Here is a 22330-nt window from a genome sequence, read left to right on the forward strand (position 1 = left end):
TCTCTTGACTCCCGATGTTACCTCTGTCGTGTGCCAGCCTCTTGCTTACATGCAGGCTCTCTCTGTTCCCGACAGGCCCAACCGTGCCCAGGAGTACCCCGCCCCAACACGTGGAGCCTGGTAAGTCAGGACATTTGCTGGAAAAGCCTCTGCTCTTTGTCTTCCATTGTGGAGTTTTCCTGGCTGTTCTTGGGTGTTTGTCATTTCACATGCATTTTCTTTTTCTTTCCATTTTAATTTATTTATTTGGCCCTGCTGCATGGCACACAGGATCTTAGTTCCCCAGCTGGGGATCGAACCCCTGCCCCCTACAGTGGAAACACAAAGTCTTAACCACTGGACCAGCAGCAAAGTTCCCACATGAATTTTAGAATTAGTCAGATTTCTCTCTTTCTCTCTCTCTGTCTCTCTCACACACACACACCGCTGGAGTTTAGATGAGAACTAAATTGAATGATATCTATTAATTATTTCTCAATACCTTGTGGCTTAATGGCTGCCACGGAAGGCATTGTCTAATGGGTCATTGTTGCCAAATTTGATGTTGAGCTCACATCTAGCAAACTTTATCAAACTCTTACTGGCTCTGACGCTTAGTAGCCTCTTAGATTTCCATTCTCTTCCCACGTCTACAGTTTTGTCTCTTCCTTTCTAATCTGGTTCGTCATACTGTTCCACGATTCTAATTTTTCTACCACGAGTGTAAATTCCTTCTGCGATCATGACGATAACTGTGCTAAGCCAGGGGCCATGAGAAATGCAGTGCTCAGCGGCTGGAAGGTAGAAGGCCTCCACATGCTCGCCTTTGGTGGGCGTTAGGTGGTGGCAGGTGGCTCTGGAGCACCTCTGAGCTGTCCACGATGAGTGGACAAGGGCGGGAGGGGCGGGGGTGAGGGAGAAGCTACCCACAACGGCTTCCCGATCCATTCATCTGGATTGGGATTGAACCTTAGCCACTATCCTTCCCTTAGTAACTGCATGGGGAGGTGGGTCCCCAGGGTGAGGGGTCCACTTGGGGTCTGACTGTGTGCCCATCATGTGGGCACTGTGCTGGACATGCAACAGATAGAAACTGTAAGGCTGGCCCATGCTCTTGGGGGCTCATGTCAGACAAGAAAGTCACCTCCGAAAGCAATTTCTAGGCCGTGTTCAGCCTGATGCTCAGTCCTGGCCCATGTCTCACCAGGCAGAAAGCAGGACCACCCCTGGGGCCCACACTGGCATCACCCCCCTCTTCCGCTGCCCGTGTGGCCTTGGGCATCTAAGGTGGTACAGGTTTGGACCAAGGGAAGACATGTCTGAAAAGAAACAACCCAGGGCCCTGTTTACCTGCAGGGGCATTTGCAAAGTTCTTGAATTTCTTGATCTGGAACCGCTTCACAGCCACAGGCTGGCCTTGGTACCTGGCCCGGTAGATGACGGTGCCACTCCCACCTTGGCCCAGGACAGCGCTCTCATCCTCGCTGTGCTCCAGCTTGCTGTTCTCCAAGAAGAGCCTGCCAGAAACACCGTGTGTGTGCTGGGGGGTCAGAACAGACCTCCCTCCTGCCCCATGTTCCCCCAGAGATGCCCGCCGGGTATCAGAGGCGGGTCCTGGGCTGGGCGGGTGCAAGAATATGCTTGGCTATCAGTTCCCACTGAGCAAAGACAGGTTCAAAGCCACCTAGTGGGGGGCAGTCAGACAGATCTGGGATAAATGCCAGCTCTGGGTAGGTTACTTAGCCTTAACAAGCCTTGGTCTCCTCTGGAAAGTGGATTCATAACAGCAATGGTCTCAGAGGTATGAATGTTGACTGGTATAGGATGGAGCTTCCAAAGGTGGTGGACACAGAAAAAGAATTCCTGTGGACCTTTTCCTCCAGAAGACGCTATGCTTTGAGAGCTAGTATCGATTGGAAATTGCATATATTTATTGCTAGGTTAGCTGTCTCATTTCTTACTAATAAGCCAGTGATTATATAAATGGCCATGTAGAGCTTCTGGTCAGTGTGGCTGGTGTCCCAACAACTGATGGCTAGGATTTCCCCCAAAGGCAGGGATTTAGACCTTCCCACCTGTTTGTATGTTATAATCCTAGGTCAGGGGGAGACTTCTGCTGGAAGCACTGCAAGTCACTCCTGGGAGGGAGGGAAGGTGGATGGGGAGAGGGAGGCGGGGAGGGTGGCGGGCGAGCACCCCAATGTCCTCCCATCTCAGGGTCCCTCCAGACCTGAGGAGGTCCCCAGATCTTTCTGCTCAGCTACCTCCGCCAGGTGCCTCCACCAGAGCTCTCCTGACGGAACAGACCGACCCCTTCTGTCCCCCATCACCATGCAGTCTTGCCCAGGCCTTCCAGGAACAGACGGTGCAGCAGCTGAGTCTCTGCAGAGCCCGACCACATCACACTCCAGGCAGATGCCACTGTACCCATGGCGGGCCTTGGTGATCAGCTGAAGAGGAACCGGGCTGTTCTCCAAATGCCCACCCCAAAACCCCTGCTCAGGAAGTATGGCCCTTGGGAGCCTCCTGAGACAGGGAACAGTGGAAATGCTGGAGATCCCTCAGGGCCTTCTGTCAGGACTCCTGAATAGGAACACAGGATGAGGCTCTGTGGAGCCAGACTCTCCCTGCCTGCACCTGCCCAAACTCCCAGCTGGGGAGTGTGATGCTTTGAGGTCCTGGTGGGACATCAGCCAAAGTTTCCAGAGAGACTCTGCTGGATTGTAAACCCTGTTCAGATTCTTGGGTTTTTCAACTCCCAGCCGAGTACTTTGGTTTAAGAACCATGCTACAGCTTGTAATTAGATCCAAACCAACAGGAATAACCAACCTGGCTTTCCAGATTCCATACAGTAGATTCCAGAGCCCAGATTCAGTGGGGGTGTAAAACATAAAAAGGTTCAGCAAATAAATAAAAATGCTAAAATTTGGGGCTGTTTAATTGGGTACCCCATCATGAAATTTGATTCATACATATATAAAACTCTGTATGTGGTCTCTGAGAAGTGATGACCCTCATGTTAAAGATCTAGGAATAAAGGGAAGTTATTTCACAGTAGAGTAGTATTTAATTTTCATTTCCACCAATGAGGTAACGGGAATATGAAAAAACCATGGGGGAAATTTCTCCAATGTAGGAAGTGATTTCTTAGTTTAATAGACTCATCCAGAAGCATGTTTTGGAGCCACAATTCTGCAGTATCAGAGTATTCTACATCCATTTTCTTGGGTCAGGGAAACAATTTGGAAAAAATGATGATACAAATATTCTTACATCCCCAAGTTTAGTTTTCTTTAAAGAAATCAGATAAAGCAATTCTTTGAATAAGAAAACAACTCTGAAACATTCCAAAAACACTGCTAACCACCAAAGTCAAATTGTTTCCAGGGAGACCAAATCATGGCTTCCGGTTTCCATGACTACTTGGATTCTGTGATGGTTTCCTATAGGACGGGACCACAAAGTGTTCTCTTTTCTCCAGCATTACCTCCCTAGTTATTATCTTAGATTAGTATAGGTAGACTCATCTTTAGGGACAGATTCAGGGGATCTAAATGCTCAGCACCAGAGCAGCAGTAAGGAGTCATCATAGGCGAAGAAAGGAAAAGGAGGTGTAGGTCTGGGAGCACTTCCTTCTTGGACACTAATGGATCTCTGTCTTCTATTCCTGGATCTGGCGGCAAAGTAGGAGTCAGAGAGGAGGGCCAGCTCAACGGGAAAGAGTGCCAGCTAACGTGAGGGTGAGATGCGGTGGGGCCCCCAAGGTGACTTTGCTCTCCAAGTGGTCTGCCTGCTGGCTGGGCCTGTGTGCCTCACAAACAGAGGGACAGCCTGGCTCCCTTTAGGCAGCCTAGGCCAGGAACCTAGATGCCACCCGGGGCTGGCTGGGAAGCAGAAGGTCTGTGCGTCAGCATCGAGGCCTACCTGGCTGGGAAGTCCGTCATGAACAGCTCGGGGACCAGCTCCTGGAGAGGCACCAGGAGGTCAGGGTGCCTGGGGCAGGAGATGAAGTCCCGCTCGATGGCTGTCAGCACGCAGTCCTCCATGTCGAAGTACTGCACGTCCTCTGACCTCTCGCTGGGGTTGCTGTGCTGAGCCCAGGAGGCCTCGCACACTGGGCAGGGCACATACTGCTCCATCAGCGGGGTGCCGTCACTTTCCGTGGCTGTCAGGGCTAAACGGGGACAGAGCGGGCGTCAGCTCAACTGAAGGCAGCTGCGAGCAGGCCCCTGAGAAGCACCCGCATCCCCGGGCTGGGTGGGCCTTTCACAAGAGGGGGGCCTGCCTTCCCTGGCCTGAACCCCCAGGAGAGGCTGAAATGTGCCTGTCACACTCTGGTTCCTTCTTGGAGGGCACTATCCTCAATCCTAAAAGACACTCACAGGGAGGGGCCGGGGATGCCCTGGATAGTCGCCAAGGGGTGCAGACCCTGAGCTAGCTGGCCGAGGAGGCGCTGAGAGTTTGGGGATCCCTGTGCAGGACACTGCATGCAGGGTCTGAGCTATGCCACACTCAAATGACCAAGCCACAGTCAGTAAGGAGCTGTTCTTAAAATTACCTTCTCTTAGGCCCCTTTCTTTGCCTTTTCTCCTTGTAGGTCACCTTTCCCGTCAACACGCAAAGGACACCAGAGCCTGGCGTCCAGAGCGTGCCCAGCCTTGTCTCGTTTGCTCTGATGCTCTCCTGGGAAGCCAGCTCAGGAGGCCAGAGGACTGGACCAGCAGGCCAGAGGGGGTGCTCAGATCTCAGACCCGCTCTCCGCTCTCTCCATCTGTAGCCTTCCAGCACTCACAGGGAAGAAATGGCCTGGTTTTGCTCAAACGGCCTCCTCCGTGCGGGATACCCCGCAGTGGGTTTGTCTCCAGTTCAGTAACAAAACAAACAGAGGACCTCAATGGCTCTACTTCAAAAAGTATTTTCTTTGGGTGGACTGTCAGTGAGGAAACTGATCAAAGGGGCTGGAAAGGGCTACGTGGGTGGCTGATCACTGCTGGGACTTGGGGGTTTGGGGTAGGCATGGAAGGAGACTGGGGGCTCTTGGCAGGTGTTTCTGGTGCCTTCCTTCCCACCCCTGCACAAGGGCAGTTTCGGGCTCCCCTCTGGATCTCAGCAGCTTTGTCCTCACCACGTAAATAAGACCATGTGAGGCGCCTATTGATGGTCCTCCTAGACCACGTGTGGTACCCGGGGCATTTTTCCTATACGCTGTGGCGCCAGGGCCCAAGTACCGCCTCCAGGTCCCCATCTCACATATGGCACCCCCAGCTATGCCTGCAGCTGGACCCCCAGGGCTCAGAGCTCCACCAAAGGGCTGCTAGGAGCCCTCTGGTTTCCTCGGGCTGAATCCCAGCGGGATTTCTGTTCTCCAAAGGGGCCCCACCCCAATTTATAAAGAAATACTACCATGAGCCAAGGCCTGGTTCAAGAATGCTTTCTTACCGGGAAACCACTGGTCGATCAAGGAATTGACATGGTCTGTGATAAAAGCCATTGCCGAGAAGTCCCTTATTTCTGATTGGCACATGATTTTTATTCCTCCACTTTTTTTCTTTTTCCAGTTCACATCCGAGGATTCCACACTGCAACCCAGAAACCAAAAGAGGTCCATTGCAATTGGCTGTCAAGGGCCCTGGGATAAGCTCTCTGCCTCCAGGGTGAGGGTACAACTCCCAGGATACCGCTCCCCCGGGGGTGGGGAGGTCCTGAGTCCGTGTACTTGTGTGCATGGCCCTGCCTTGTCCCCCTGCTGCCCCCAAATGGTGAGGTGGACGCGAGGACCTTGCCACAAGGGGTGCTCAGGCTGAGCTCTGGGCCTTAGATGTGACCCTGGGGAAGGGTTTCCCATCTGAGCCAAGGGCTTTCGTCCACCAAGTGATAACTGTGTGCTTTAAGTGGGAATGTTACCTGAAAACCCCAGGCACCAAGCGTGGCCCAAATCAAACCCTCACAATAGTCAGTCACTTTCCCCTCGCCCCCATTCTTCTCACAGAGCTGACAAATATTTTGAAAATCTCACTTAAAGTATGAAATAATCTTGTGTATATCAAATTAAACCTGATTAAAAATCAGTTATTAACCTGTTGAGCCAACTTTTTCTCTCCTTCTCTCTCATCCCCACCACCAAAAAAGAAAAAAAGATAATACGAAAAACGTACTGTTAGGTATCACGAGATGTGGTCTGGGGACCAGTGTCTTCCCCTAGGGTGCCCTCTCTTAGGACAAGGCGGAGGTGCGTGGGACAGCTGCGAGGCCCTAAGGAGCCCCTTCAGTGACCGGGGTGCTGGGTGCTCCGACCCTGAGCTCGGGGGCTGCCTGCCCACTGCCCTCCCGCTGGGCTTGGTCCCCACACCCTCCCTGTCCTTTCCTGTCCTGTCAGAGAGAGGAGGAGGCGTGAGGAGACAGGGACCCTCTCGGATGTTTGCTAGCGGGCCTTTCTACTTCCAGCGAGCTTCCATGATGCGCTGCCCTTGGGAACGGGGCTCTGCACGCCAAGCGGACAGGTGTCCAGTGGCGGCTCCTCCGGGGGCCATTCCCAGCGTGCCATGGGGGTCCAGTCAGGTGAGCCCCTCATGCACCTACCTGAGGTAGCCCCCATCAAAAGTGACCAGGAGCCCCTCCTGCCAATAGATGGTCTGGTTCCTTTTCACTCTGAATGTGCTGCAACGATTTCTCTGGTTTCCTGTAAAACTATAAATGGTGACTCTCCTGTGCCTGCTCTTAGTATTCTTCCTGTTTTCAAACAGCTGAAAGAGAAAAGACCCTGCTTGAGTATTCTGGGCTCTGTGCTGGCCCTGGGCAGAGCTGCGAGGAGGCCCGTCTGGCCCCATCTGGACAAAGGACACCGCCCGTCTTCCCGTCCCCCACCCTCCGCACCCTTATCTTGCTGCCAAACAAAATGCTACATCATCTGAAGGAGCCTCCAGGATACTCTGGGAACACATTTTCCCTAAAACACCAAAAATAGGCCTTTCTTTTCCCTCCCTGATTTTACAAGCAAAAGGCTACCTTAGAAAATGTGGAAAATACAGAGAAATATGAGAGAAAATAAAATACCAGTTTAACACACAGGTCATGAAAATTTTGGTGTATCTTATTCTAGGGTTTTTCCTATCTATCTGTAATGTTTATAAAACAGCTGAGGCCATATTTTGTAACTTGGCATTTCTAAATTTCTAATTGTGTGTACTTTTAAAAACTCTGCTTTTCCTGTCTGATTAGAAACTCATAAAATTCATTTTTCTAAATCTCAATATTTTATTAAGTAATTTGTTGAGTCATTCTCTTCTTTGGACTTTTAGATTGGTTCTAGTCTTTTGCTCTTCCGGATAAGCCCAATGAACATGAAAAAAGCACAGAGCTTTCTCTGATTTCAAATGACTGCTATAGTTCAGATTTATGGTGGTAGGATTACTGGGTCAAAGGGCTTGAATGTCCTCAGGCTCTGGATTCCTAGTGAGGAATCGCTTCCAGGGTGACTAAGCTGTACGTCCACTCACCATGACGGGAGAACTTCCCTGATTGCGGGGCTGGCTGTCAGCTCTCTGCTAGTTTGATAGGTGAAAAGTAGTATATTATCCATGCTTGAATCTGCATACCTTTGATTACTTCTGAGACTGAATTCCAGCAAAGCTTCTTTTCCTAATTCTGAGTGAGGGATGCTGCCGTGAAGGGCGCCCACCTGGCCAGCCACTGAGCCCCCTTGGGAGCTCAGGCCTCACACGATGCCGAGCTCGGCAGGGGGGCGGGGGTGTGTGTGACCTCCCGCTTAGAACACAGCAGGAAGCGGAGTTCAAAGGGAAGGAGAGTGACTAAGCGGGAACACTGGGAGAGCCTGCCCTGCGCCCACTCGTTCCGCCCGTCAGTGCACCCAACTGGGTTGCTCACAAGACTCCTTCCTGCTAACAAGCTGTGAGAGGTTTTGGTACTTTCAGGCTCTTGCACTTACTTTTGAACATTTCAGTAAAATGGGAAGATCAAAGAATATCTCTATTTAATAGGCAGGAAGTTTAATTCCATAAGGGCCTTATAACTCGAACATGTCAAAGGCAAACTCACACCGAGTCTACTGCCCATTATTCAACAATTCTGGCTTATGTCAAGGGCTCTCACCAGGCGAAGTAGGTTGGAATTCTCTGGAAAGCTGAGAAACAGAGCCACTAATTCTATACCAGTGCTTCTAAGGCAGGCATTTGGAGCAGGCCTGAGGGCGACCCTGAGAGCTCAGTTGCTAAAGAATCCACCTGCAATGCAGGAGATCCTGGTTCAATTCCTGGGTCGGGAAGATCCACTGGAGAAGGGAAAGCCTACCCACTCCAGTATTCCTGGGCTTCCCTTGTGGCTCAGCTGGTAAAGAATCCACCCACCATGTGGGAGACTTGGGTTCAATCCCTGGATTGAGAAGATCCCCTGGAGAAGGGAAAGGCTACCCACTCCAGTATTCTGGCCTGGAGAATTCCATGGACAGAGGACCCTGGAGGGCTATAGTTCATGGGGTCGCAAAGAGTCAGACATGACCGAGGGACTTTCAGTATAGATTCACTCGGAGAATCTGTACTTCTAACAAGTTCCCAAGTGAGGCTGATTCTGCTGGCCCAGGAACCCCACTTTGAGAACTACTGCTCTAGCCAGCTACCACTTCTACATCATTGTCCTGCATGAAATGAACACTGACTGATAGCCAAGCCCTCCTCCAACAACCCCAGGTGAACCCACAGAAAAGAACTCCGTCCATTAGGCCTTTACTCCTCCCAAACCAAGTTAAAGTTCTGTGCCAGGGGTTCTCAGGCTTGACTGGACAGTGAAATCAATCACCTGGAGAGCTTTAAAAAATATGATCCCTGTGCGCCACACCCACAGATTCTGACTTGTTGGTCTGTGTCTATTAAGAGCTCCCCAGGGGAGTTCAGTCACAGCCTGAATGGCAAAACCATGGTTCTTCCGGGCATTATCCCTGAGCAGCAGCATATTCAAGGTCAGTGTCTGGATAAGCAGACTCTGAGTCCCGGTCCACAGCCACAGAGCCAGGGAATGTGGACGTTGGTAAGACTGAAACCACTGCTCCTCATGGGATAGTCTCTCCAAGCCAGCTAGGTGCTGATTTGGCATTCACAGAATGACTCAAGTGGATCTGTGGCCCACAGGAGAGGAGGCAGCCATGCTGTACCAGTGTCCGCACCCTAAGCCAGCAGTTCTGCTGCAGGAAAGGGTCTTCAGTCAGGCTCCTCCAGCAAAGGGTGTCTCCCTCCCTCCACTCCCACCAGGGCATAGCCGCAGGGGCTTGGCCTGCAAGCAAATAGTGCCCTATGCAGAAAACGCAACTACCTGGAGGTCCATCTCAGCCAAGCTGATCAGCATCCGTGCTATAAACCTCTGCCAGAAGCCAACCGGAACGAAGCTCATCTTAAACACTCTCTGAATGGTGTTGGCTGTGGGGTGCCGCATGCCGTGGGTATCCAGGCCGGGTTTGGATGGAAGCAGATGCGGCAGGAGATAGCTGAAACACCAAAGGGGGCTGCTGAACCAAGGCCTGAGCTCTGCTGTGGGGCTCTCACCCCTGCAGACAGTCTGGCCTGGGGCGGGATCTGCTGAAACAGCGCAGGTTGCCCGATGCCTTCCTCCCAGGGCCTTTGGAACCATTTTTAGAAAGAGGGGGTAGTTCATATGGTGAGCATAAATACTCCAAGAGAAAATGAAGATAGGCATAGCGAATCAGTTTGTCGAAGTCTCTAAGACAGAGACTAGAACACGGCGAGGGAAGACGTGAAAACATCTGTGGTCATAAACACAGACACAACAAATCACAGTTGGTTCTCTGTAAACCGGGTTGCGATTGGGGAGTTACTTAAAATTAACTTCGGATGGTGAAGGAAAAACAAATACAGCTGCACAGTTCCAAGGACAAGATATCGGGGGTCAGAGAAATGTCTTTGGCCTTAGAAGCTATTTATTGTTCTTGGCCAGTTGAGATAACACAATTACCTTGAAATTTCGAATGAGGCTCTTTGTGCAAAAGAATGATGTTTTATAAAAGCAGTCTTACTCATAAAAGGACTGAACTGCAGTGTCAGTGAGCTGTTCATGACTGCGATCACTTTTAATAAGCTGAAACGAGGGAGGTCCCTGCAGTAATTCCCTGAAAACCAGCATCTTCTGTGTGTCCTGGAGGAGCTAAGATGGCCTTGGGCAGAGCCTTGGGTGTGTCCTTAAAGGCTTGCCTTCAGTTCCCCTAATCCTTTAAAATCCCATTAGTTTAGGTCCTCTAAAATGTTTTTAGGACTTTCTGAAAGGAACCCCTGAAAACACTATGGAAGGAAAATTCAAAGACAGCCTGGGGGTGGAGTACCCAGGGTGTCTTCAGCACACGGCCCAATCTCATTGCCATTCTGCTTCCTTGATGGCAGAAGAGTGGGGATGCCAGCCTTGCAGGGTTAGAGAAGAACGGACAGTGGCTGTGTAGGTGAGGTCCAAGGGGACAGATGGTGGCGTTTCAGTCCTTTTCGGCCATTATGGGTCTTGGCCCAAAGGACCTTGCCAACGACCCCAGCTGGAGTGCCTCTCTCCACAGCCAGGAATTCTCTGGCACATGCCTTTCAGTTCTGAGAAGCCCTTTATCTCTCTGACCTCAAACAGGAGGCCCTTGTCAGTGCCCAGTGAGATCTAGCCTGCTTCTTCTGCCTATGCCATGCTCAGCTTGGGCACATGGGACCCCCTCCGTGGCTGTGCCCTGGGACTTCCCAATTCTTTCCATGTGGCCGGCGTGCCCTGAGGGAGGGGGCACACTCTGTACCCAGGTGCCCCAGCACGTGGCACACACAGCAGGTGTTCAATATTTTTGAAGGTACGGATGACTTAAAAGCCAGAATGGCAAGTGAAGAGGTTGAAACTGATGGGCAAAGGAAGCCCCTCTCAACGTGAGCAGAGCCCTGGGCGAAACCACGGGCACTGGCTTGAGAGCGACCACTAACAGGGCAGGGCTGCCAAAGGTGTGGGCTCGGGGAACTTAGAGGGGAGTTCTTCACGTGCCTGCTGACTAGAAAGCCATGAAGACCTGGGCACTGCACGGGGTTTGTACTACGGCGGAGCCAGTCCATGATATGCCCCCGAGGCTGTCTTAGCAGTTGGGCCAGAGCCTTCCCCGAGTGCTGAGAGCCAGTGCATCCCCGCCTGGAAGAAGTACAAACACTCGAAAGTGTAGAGAGAGGTTTAGAAAGGCCTTGAAGGTTTTCCCAGGGACTGCAGGTTGAAAGCCACGCTCTAAAAGGAGCAGCAAACGCCTTTGTTTTCGTTGATCATATAAAAGCTTATGGTGCAAAGAGCTGAAACTCCCTGTCTCTGGGGTACAAGGGACCCATTATATCTACACTTAGAGGTAGGTATAGTGCTCAGACACTCCTGACTTTAGATGGAATGAGACACCACTGACTATGAGTACTTAACGCAAAGATAGTAACAATAATAGCACTGATAATCCTGGATGTCCCCGAAGCTCAAAGGTGCAGGAGATACGTTTCATAGTTCACACGTACTCTCTGATTTAATCCTCACATTGACCATAATACTAGTAGGTGATGGTATTATTTCTATTTTACATATGAGGATAAAAAGAGGCAGTTGCTTTTACAGAGTGAGAGTATTTCCGCATTCCTCTAAGCTGTTGATAAAATAATCAGAAAACTGTCAAATTCCGGCAATGCTGTAAACTCACAGGCTGCTTTACCAGGGGCCAAAGTCAAGGACACACCTGGGCCAGGATGGGAGGGGTCATGTGGATTCTGAATTCCCCTTTGGGGTTTCTCTTTTTAGGACTCACTCTTGGTCCCCATGGGGCTGAAGCAGGAAGGACTGAGGCCCCTCCCATAGTCATTAGACCAAGTGGATATATGGATGGGAGCTCAGGAAGAGATGGCCCAGAGTTGGCTCCCAAGAGACCCAGACTGTGCTGATGGAATTGTTTGGCTGGCCATAGAGTGGCCAGGCCAGCCCCTTGAGAGTCCAGAGGGTGTTCCCCCAGAGCTCTGGGGTTAAGGGGCCGGGTGGTGCTGTGTTCTATGACAGGCATCAAAAGGGTCTGGGGATTTGGCATCCTGGCCACTGCCTCATGGGCAACATCAGCATCAGACCCAGGAAACAGCTGAAACTGAAGTAGAGAAAGGAGGCCCTGAGAACCAAGCCAGAGTGCCATTAGACTGAACCCACATGCCCCTCGAGTCCCTGCCCTCCCTGCATTTTGAAACTGGGCTGGATAGTTAGCATGCACACTTTTGTACCTACTCCATTTTTACTCATCAAATAACCAATCAACTGCTCAAAGCATGAACTCCCCAAAGCTACTTTTAAGGCCATTGCCATGCTTACATGTTTTCCTAAGCCTTTCCAATAAATGGGTTTCTTTGAACTCCCTGAACAGAGACACCCAAGGCACAGGGAGGAGCAGCCAGCTGGGACCAGCTGAGCCCAACCACCCTGCCCCAGCCCAGGCAGGCAGCCACTGTGAGGGCCCATCCTTGGAAACCTTGTCGGGCCACCAGGGGCCCTGGCCCCAGTTCCCTCCTGCGGGGAGCAGCCGCTCGGCCCAGTCCGTCGCCTCACCTGTCGTTGGCCACGGGCAGGGCGATCTCAAATTTGGCCAGGAACTGGAAGTACTGCTCTTCTGTCTGCTTGGTGAAGCCCGTGCCAACCAGCAGCAGCCGAAGGTCCTCGGCCCTGATCACCCCGTTCTTGGCCACCGACCGAGAGCCCTTGATGTTGAAGATCCTCTGCAGACACTCGGACAGCCAGATGGGGTCGAGGAAGTAGAGGTTCCTCAGGCCGTGGCTGGTGTCCGGGAAGTGCAGCAGGGAGCCTGTTTCGATGAGGAAGCTGATGGCTGCCCGGGGAGGGGAGGAGGGGGCAGCGTCAAACAAAGGGCAGAAGGGGCTCTGGGTGACCTCCTCCTAGGGGCGCCAGGCCACAGATTCTTCTTAGGAAGCTCCCAACACAGGGGGCCCTTTGCAGCAGTCAGCTGCCTCCTCACAGGTTCTCAAGAAACCAACGTACTGACCTCCATAATTCATGCATTCCATCTGTGCCAATCTGCTTACGCATTAAAATGGATCTGCCACCCCAAATCAATAGCTGAAGTCTTTGCCATTATTTGCAGCTGTGCACAGAGCAGTGAAAAGTCTGGGTGCCCCTCCCCAGAACCCCGCCCACGGCTGTGCCTGCTGGCACTCAGCTGAGCCCTCGCGACCCGCCCGCCCAGCCTGCCCTCGCTGCCTGCCCACCGGACTGCAGATCCTCGTAGTCTCGGATGTCGCTGCCGGGCATCTGGTCCACCAGCTGCTCCAGCTGCCGGTCCGTCAGGTACTGCACGTCGTCGCTCAGGCTGCGGCGCTGCTGCTCCGCCAGCACGGCCTCCTGGAGGCTCAAGTAGCTCCTGGGGATCTGGGGCGGGAGGGCAAGCCTGGGCCCTCAGGCTCGGGGCCTCCCACCAGCTTCCTGAGCACCGGGCAGGCGGGCTGTCTCTGCCACGGCCCCCCACCTTCCCCTAGAAACCACTCACACAGGGGCCTCAGGGCCCAACCCACAGCATGCACAGCAACGTGCCTCAGGGCAGCGGGGAGAGGGAGGTGAGGACCCCGACAGGTGGAGAGCGGGCCCTTCTGGCTTCCAGGGGATGAGGGGTACCCAACCAGCCTCCTGCTTCCTGGGCATGAGGGGTACCCACCAGCCTCCCCACTTCCAGGGGATGCGGGGAACCCACCAGCCTCCTTGCTTCCAGGGGATGGGGGGCACCCACCAGCCTCCCTGCTTCCAGGGGTTGAGGGGTACCCACCAGCCTCCCCACTTCCAGGGGATGGGGGGTACCCACCAGCCTCCACACTTCCTGGGGATGAGGGGAACCCACCAGCCTCCCCGCTTCCAGGGGATAAGGGAACCCATTAGCCTCCCCACTTCCAGAGGATGAGGGAAACCACCAGCCTCCCCACTTTCAGGGGATGTGGGGAACCCACCAGCCTCCCTGCTTCCAGGGGATGGGGGGCACCCACCAGCCTCCCTGCTTCCAGGGGTTGAGGGGTACCCACCAGCCTCCCCACTTCCAGGGAATGGGGGATACCCACCAGCCTCTGCACTTCCTGGGGATGAGGGGAACCCATCAGCCTCCCCGCTTCCAGGGGATGACGAGTACTCACCAGCCTCCCTGCAAGTCGCTGACAGCCGATGGTGCTGCCCACGTCCTTCATGTTGCATGTGACCTGGAAAATGAGCTGCCGCAGCCCTTCTTGACCTTCCAGGCTCTTACAGGAGAGTTCGCTGTGGGTACAAAAATGAAGTGTGCGCACTCACCACACCCCCCTCTCTGACCAGCACTTCAGGGTCTCTGTTTTCCCAAAGGTTCCATCCTAAATACTGGCAAGTTGAGAAAGCTCATGACAGACAGGCACGGAGACTCACTGAGGCCTGACGTGGTGCAGGGCGTGGTGCTGGGGGCCCTGTCACCGCCCCGCCTCACCCGCCACCCCGTGGCACCCTCGCCCATCCCAGCCCTTGAGACCACTCGGACCCAGCAGGCGGCCCAGGGCCACGCCTGGGGGCTGTTCTTGCCCAGCGACCAACAGTGTGCTGGGTGGTGTGTGAGCTCCTGTCTGCTGGTGCCACTGGGGCCGCGCGCACAGTGCCGAGCCTGGCAGCAGGGAGACCCAGACGGGCAGTTCAGACAGCATCTCCAGGCCCTGTCCTGCAGGTCCTTGGGCAGCACCTCACCTTCTTCAGGCCACAGCTGCCACACTTCACCACGGACGGGGCTCCAGGGGAGCAAAGACCCCCCTCAGGAGCCCCCTGTGGGCAGAGCAGCTGTCTCTGGAGAGACAGACAGCAAGGGGCAGGCAGCCACAGCCCCGAGAGGCTGGGTGCACGGGATGCCGTAGGACACTCACTGCAGGTGTTTACACGTGATGTCCGGGAAGCCAGTGGCCCTGGACCCAGAGGGCGAGCGGCAGAGGGCCAGCACGTAGGCGCGCAGAGTGGCGATCCTCTCCACGCGGAATTTGGTTTCAATTAAGTCCAGGTGTGTTCCCACCACCAGCACCACGGCGTTTGGGGCCTTGGCCTGCAAGAGAGAGTCTGGGTTGTGGACCGGAACAGTCCCCTGGGCGGCGGGTGTGTCAACGCTGGACGCCCATGACCCTCAGCTGGCCCCCCGGAACTCCTCTCTGTAAACCTCGAGGGCCTGCCGCATGCCGGGGGTGTGTGAGGGCCCTCGACTCCTCCCTGGGGTTTCTACCTCTGATTCCTTCAGACTGCACCCCACCTGCTGGCCCACAGCACCTTTCCACTGCAGGAGAGCCCTGTTCCCCTCCTGGGTCCAAGATGCGGGCTCTTACACCAAAGGAAGCAGCAAAGGACAAGGGCACCGCCAACCGTGTAGCGGAGGAGGGACAGAAGGCTGCGTTTCACGGCAATCTGTGATCCTGGGGCCTCCGTGACACTGCAGCCAAGCGCACCCAGGGTCTCCCTACCCATCTTCTGTGCGCCCACCCCACCCCTGAGACGTCCTGAGGACTGAAGGCTGGAGGGCGGGGGCCCCTCACCTCGATGTTGAGCAGCCAGAACTGAAGGCTGGCCACGGCCTCCTCCCCCAGAGCCAGGTTCCAGACCACCACGTACAGGGCCTTGTCCGTGAAGAAGCACTGGTTGACCGTGGCCATGCTGGCGGGGCCGCCGATGTCCCAGACGGTGAACTCCACAGATTCAACCTACTTGAGCAACAGGGCAGCGACAGGGAGACACTTTAGCAACCAGGGCATTAGCCAGTGCCACTGAGAGAACTGATCCCGCAGCATATCGCACACGGGAGTCTGGAAAAGGCGCAGCTGCGGAAGAGCACCGCCCGCTCTGCTGTGCGTCTCAGGGATCAGCCGTCTGAGGGACAGAAGGGGGTCCAGCTGCCCGAGCGGTGGGCGCTGGACGGCTGGCTCCCTCGGGCGGGGGTGTCTGTGGAGCGCAGGAGGGCGCTGTCTGCGCCCGTTTCAGGTGAGGGAGGTGAGGGGACGCCTGTCAGAGGAGCCTGAGGCTGACCGCAGCGCTCACAGCAAGACTGACGCTCTGTCTGAGCGTGGGCAAGGCCACGCAGACGGGCCGCCGGACTGCGCCCCCGAGGGTGGCGGCAGAGGGCCCTGAGCACGCTAACAGGTCCGCTGCGGGGCTTCCAGGGAAGGCTGTGTGAACGGCGGTTTCTCTATCTCGCTATGAGGTCAGAGTCGGGCCAGAGCTGCGCTTCTTGGTGGCAAAGAATCATTCCCACCATGATGCAGCTTGGCCTCCAAAACAGTGTGCTGACCGGCTTTTTCGGCAAAAAAGATGAAAATGGACAGCTGTTCTAAGCTGGCTGAAGGCCCGGCCACACAGAGAGTTACAAAGCTGAGTGTTCACAAGATCAGGTGGCTGTCCTTCCCTGAAAAGGGTAGGCGGAAACGTGAATCATGGCAGAAAGGAAGGGGCGGGGGTCACTCCTCAAACCTCAGACAGCTATTTGCTGAAGAACAGCTGGAAAAAAACAGCTGGAAGAACAGCTTAAAAAAGTAGGAGAGAATCCAGAGATTCTGGTTACTTTCAAAAACCTCTGGACATGCATTACCTAGGTTCACTTCTGGGGTTTGCTGGGGAAGGGGGCAGTGCTGGAGTTAATAATTCGACTGTTCTGGCCCTAGTGGGCAGATCGCCACTCTAGAGAACTAGTTTCCGAGTCCGTATCTACACTCACCCACCTCACTACAACCAACTCAAATTCATTCCTTTCATGGCCGAGTAATATTCCATCCTGTATACGTGGCACAAGATCTTCACCCACTCATCTGTTGATGGACATCTGAGTTGCTTTACTGGCCATTGTAAACAGTGCTGCAGTGAGCTTTGCGGTATGTGCATCTTTTCGAATTGTGGTTTTCTCAGGGTATATGCCCAGTAGTTGGACTGCTGGCATGGGCTTCCCTCATGGCTCAGCCTGCAATGTGGAAGAATCCGCCTGCAGTGTGGAAGACCTGGGTTCGATCCCTGGGTTGGGAAGATCCCCTAGAGAAGGGAAAGTATTCTGGCCTGGAGAATTCCATGGACTGTATAGTCCATAGGGTCGCAAAGAGTGGGACACGACTTAAAGACCTTCACTTTCACTTTTCTTGGTTGTTTTATTGCTAGATTTTTGAGGACTTTCCATAATACAGGGAGCCCAACCTAGTATTCTGTGTGACCTAGATGGGTGGTGGAGGGAGGCTCAAGTGGGAGGGGATATATATAAATATATATATATACACACACAGTTATGACTGATTCACGTTGTATGGCAGAAACCAAAACATTGTAGAGCAATTATCTTCCAATGAAAGAGATTAAGTTATAAAAAAATAGACATTCAGCTTGAATGCCTAATGACTCAAATTGGATTTCCTTGACTTGCAAAGTGATTTTGTATGAAAGACTCTGCAACAAAATTGGTTTCCAGGCCATGGGGAACATCATGCAGCTTCTGGCCTCAAGGCTGCTGAGTTTTCCACAAATAACCTCCTTGCACCTGTGTCCCTGTGTGGCCACGTGTATACCACAAACACAGCAACAGGTAAGGGAGGCATCACTAGCACATGCCCATCCCTTGGGCTGGGAGAAAACAGGCTCCCTTCTCTGATTCAAGTGTAAGAGAATTCTCGCTTTTATCTGTCTCATACTGAATGGAAAACAGGATGATTAACAGGTTCATCGAAGGACTCATTTAAAATAGGGCTTAGAAACTGGACTTTTCAGAACTTGGGGTGAAAGTGGGTGTCAGTGAGGACAGGGCCTTCATTCTGGGGCTGCCTTCTCAGCCTTCCTGCTGTGTCTCACTCCTATAGCAGTAGCTCATTCTCCGCCATGGGGAAGGGCCCTGTCCCAGGCCATCTGAATCACAGTCCTTGGGGTTAGAGCTGATGAGACCTGGGCAAAGTGGTCTTTAAAAGCTCATCAAAAAGTCTAACCGTCAGCCAGGCCTGGAACAACTGGCCTGGAACCTCAGCTCAGCTATAAGAGAAAAAATACAAGGACATTTAAGAAATGATTCACTGTCCTTGGAGCTGGTTTGAAACAGTACATGATGACTCTTGCAAATATCCTGGGACTCAGACACTGGGCAGAGAAAGTCCTGGGCTCTCTGGAGAAGAGGAAGCAGGGGCCCTGGGCACGCCCTCCCTCCCACAGGGACTCTGCACGCCGATCATCCTTGACCTTGGCTCTCGAGCCAGCCGGCCTCTGCAGCTCCCACTTGGTGGTCCTGATGGTGGCCTCGCTGTGTACCACCTGGGGGGCCCTCCCCGTCTGTAAGATCTCCAGGAGGGTGGACTTGCCCTGACGCGGCGGACCCACGATGATCATCTTCAACTGCTTGCACTTCTCTGCTTTCCGCAGCTGAGCACGCAGGTAAGACAGCATCGCTTTGGGGCCTGTGCAAAACCACAGCAGGGCAAAGGAGATGCTGCTGCTGACACAGAGCAGGGAACACACTGACAGTTCTGGAGAAACAACGTCCTATCTGAAGGAACACCTTCTGTGTATTCTAATGGGGTAAACTGAGAAGACTTTTGGGTCTATGGAGAGAAGGTGTGATACAATTCACCCCAAAAGTGAAATCTAAAAGTCAGGGCTCTAAAGACAGCATCCTAGTTCCAGAGAACTTGGCAGCATCTTCCCAAACGCAGGAGCTGGAGAGGCTCCATGGGTCCCCAGGAGTGTCTACTCCAGGTCCTTAGCAACTAGACTCGAGCATCTTTCCCTGGGAGGGGGGCTTGCAATGCCGAGGAAGCCCTACCTTCTTTTCTGATCTCTGCAGGCACGTTGCTGATATTCAGGTCTTCAATGTCCAACTGCCAGAGGTTGCCCAGCTGCCCCAGCTCAGGAGGGAGCTCTCGGAGGCTAGGATTGCTGAGGGCATATACACACCATGGGAAAACACACATACACCCCACAGGAGAATACACACACACATCGCGGGAGAACACACACACACATCACGGGAGAACACACACACACTGCAGGAGAATATACACACACCACAGGAGAACACACACACACACCCTGTGGGAGAACACACACACACCCCGTGGGAGAACACACACACACACCCCACGGGAGAACACACACACACCCCACGGGAGAACACACACACACACCCTGTGGGAGAACACACACACACCCCGTGGGAGAACACAGACACACACATCGTGGGAGAACACGCATACACACCATGGGAGAACACACACACACACCTCAGGAGAACACACACACACACCCTGCGGGAGAACACACACACACATAACGGAAGAACACACACACACATCACGGGAGAACACACACACATCACGGGAGAACACACACACACTGCAGGAGAATATACACACACCACAGGAGAACACACACACACACACCGTGGGAGAACACACACACACACCGTGGGAGAACACACACACACACATCGTGGGAGAACACGCATACACACCATGGGAGAACACACACACACACCGTGGGAGAACACACACACCCTGCGGGAGAACACACACACACCACGGGAGAACACACACACACCCCGCGGGAGAACACACACACACCCCGCGGGAGAACACACACACACCCCGTGGGAGAACACAGACACACACCCCACGGGAGAACACAGACACACACCCCACGGGAGAACACACACACACCCTGCAGGAGAACACACACACACACACTGTGGGAGAACACACACACCCTGCGGGAGAACACACACACACCACGGGAGAACACACACACACCCCGCGGGAGAACACACACACCCCATGGGAAAACACACACACATCCCGTGGGAGAACACACACACCCCGCGGGAGAACACACACATACCCCACAGGAGAACACACACATAGACATCACGGGAGAACACACACACCCCGCGGGAGAACACACACACACAGCAGCCTGTCGGCCTCCAGGGCCTGTGGGGGCCACTGACAATCTGTACCCCAAACCAAATATCTTGGGCCCTGATTTCAAGTGTTTCATTTAAATACTCATTCCAAAGCCTTTCCAAGTGGCCCTAGTGGTAAAGAACCTGCCTGCCAATGCAGGAGATGCAAGAAACGCAGGTTCAATTCCTGGGTTGGGAAGATCCCCTGGAGCAGGAAAAGGCAAGCCACTCCAGTATTCTTGTCTAGAAAACTCCATGGACAGGGGAACCTGGCAGGCTACAGTCCATGGAGCCGCAAAGAATCAGACTGTGCAACTGAACACGCATGGTTTTCCAAAGCCTTTTTCCCTGGGAAGCCAGTGGCACAATGGCAGCTGTCTTCTGCAAATCCCCATGGCTTAGAACAGGGTCCCCTCCCCCAACTTCCCCATCTCTTCGATTAATTACACTATCATAAAGATGATTACTACCTCTTCTAGACAAGGCAATGTAGCCTGAATTATTTTGCACACTGTCTGAATCCTTTTGCACTATTTGCCAGTAGATAGTCAGTGAATGAAAGGATGGATGATTGAGCCACTCTTTCATTATAAATGAGTGAAATGGCAAGGAAAACATCCTTGCATAGCTACCCCTACCTCCCCCTCCCCTACCTCTTTGACTAAGTCTGGCTCTGAAAATCCAACTGCTGCTTCTTGGTATGTAGATAATGTCTCCCTGGCTCCCGTGTCCTTGGATGGTTCACACAAGGACATTCTGCTTCCTGGGCTGAGGGCCGGTGCAGCAGCGCTGGCTGTGTACTTACTTCCCCAAGTAGAGTTCTGATAAGCTCTTCAGTAGGCAAACTGAGGGCGGGACTGCATCCAGGTGGTTGTCGTTCAGACAAAGGACTTCCAAAGACTCACTTAGGAAGGCGGGAAATTCGAGTACACACACTGTGAAGAGATGGCAAAGCAGACTGTACATTGGAGGGTAATTCTGGGCCATGACAGCATGGAGGCCAGGTGGGTGCATACACTGGTACAACCTCTAGAGGGTATTTTGACAAATCTATCAGAATGAGGTGCTCATCTCACCGACCCAGGGATTCCAATTCTAGGAAACGGTCCTACGGACATCCTAGCATGTGTGGCAAAGATGTGAGAACAAGGACACTCAGCAGCATAGTTTGCAGTAACAAAGGCAGAAGACAACTTGTATATCCACCCACAAGGAGCTGGTTAAATGAATAATGGGATTCTATGCAATTATTACAAAGTACAGGGTGGGTCTACATGTATGGGTATGAAGAGATACACAAGAGATACTGGTAAATCAAAAAAGCAAGGTGTGGAAGCAGGTATCTAAAAGCCTAAATTTGTGTACCATAAAACGTGTGCAGACATGGGAAACAGTAGCCCCCCATGCACTTAGATATGTTATACGCATGTGTGCATAATTATGCGTGCTATATGATGGTATGTGCACACAACATACATGCCTGCACGCTTACTTTTGTTACATGAAGTTATGTGCATGCACATATGTTATATGTGTGCACACATATACCACACATGCACATTAATATGTATACGTTACATGTTGTCATCAGCATGTGTATATAAACTACAAATACACACATTACATATGTTATGTGTTATAGTGCACGTCAGACACAAATGCAATTGCTACGACGGACACGTGAAGTTCCGTAGTTCTCTCTGGAGAAGGAGGTCACTGGTGTAACTAACTGAGCAGGACCCTATGGGGCTTTCCCAGAACAGCCCTCCCCAACCACACGTCCTCTGCTCGCCTCTTGTCTGTAGAAAAACGGGCCTTCTAGGCTTCCCCAGCTCCAAAGAGTACTTTTCATCAGAGAAGCTGAGAAAGTACAGAAAGAAAGGAAAACAGCCAAGCAAGCCAAAATAATAATTCATCCATTAAACAAGTCAAGGAGCTTTAGTTCCTCCTCAAGGGCTATAGAGAATATTCTGAGCCATGAATATTTTGAGCTGTTATGCAGAGTCTGAGACCCCAGTCAGGTGGAAGCAGTTAACTGCGTGCTGTCCACAAGAACATAGACCCCAGACCGCTCAGAACCAGAAAGTTGACGCTGACTCCCGACTGCCTCACCACCAATTAGTCAGGTGAATGTCTGTAAGCTGCTCCCACCCCCCCAATCTCCCTCCCTCACCGTCTTTAGAAACCTTTCCCTGAAAGCCTTTGGGGAGTTCAAGCCGGTGAGCACTAGCTGCCTGGACAGCTTGCTTGCCTAGACTACTACTACTACGTGTCCGACTCTACGCGACCCCAGAGACAGCAGCCCACCAGGCTCCCCCGTCCCTGGGATTCTCCAGGCGAGAACACTGGAGTGGGTTGCCATTTCCTTCTCCAGTGCATGAAAGGGAAAAGCCAAAGTGAAGTTG

The 22330-nt window shown here is 53.0% G+C and overlaps 1 protein-coding gene across 5 annotated transcripts in view; it reads right to left on the reverse strand.

The window, feature by feature from the left end:
• Window positions 1-22330, reverse strand: part of LRRK1 (leucine rich repeat kinase 1) — a 141399-nt gene that overhangs the window by 18416 nt on the left and 100653 nt on the right. For 4 of the 5 annotated variants that reach the window (XM_018066303.1, XM_018066302.1, XM_018066301.1 and 1 more), the window contains 13 exons: window positions 20731-20860; window positions 18792-18904; window positions 18212-18426; window positions 15550-15714; window positions 14896-15068; window positions 14152-14272; window positions 13243-13402; window positions 12569-12845; window positions 9302-9473; window positions 6560-6723; window positions 5420-5559; window positions 3905-4154; window positions 1330-1496 (listed from right to left, as the gene is read on the reverse strand). In XM_018066303.1, coding sequence (XP_017921792.1) covers window positions 1330-1496; window positions 3905-4154; window positions 5420-5559; window positions 6560-6723; window positions 9302-9473; window positions 12569-12845; window positions 13243-13402; window positions 14152-14272; window positions 14896-15068; window positions 15550-15714; window positions 18212-18426; window positions 18792-18904; window positions 20731-20860 — 2247 coding nt within the window. The remainder of the gene's footprint in view (window positions 1-1329; window positions 1497-3904; window positions 4155-5419; window positions 5560-6559; window positions 6724-9301; window positions 9474-12568; window positions 12846-13242; window positions 13403-14151; window positions 14273-14895; window positions 15069-15549; window positions 15715-18211; window positions 18427-18791; window positions 18905-20730; window positions 20861-22330) is intronic. The other variant, XM_018066304.1, reaches the window with a different exon arrangement.

The sequence above is a fragment of the Capra hircus genome, chromosome 21, assembly GCF_001704415.2.
Source record: "Capra hircus breed San Clemente chromosome 21, ASM170441v1, whole genome shotgun sequence".
Lineage (NCBI taxonomy): Eukaryota > Metazoa > Chordata > Mammalia > Artiodactyla > Bovidae > Capra > Capra hircus.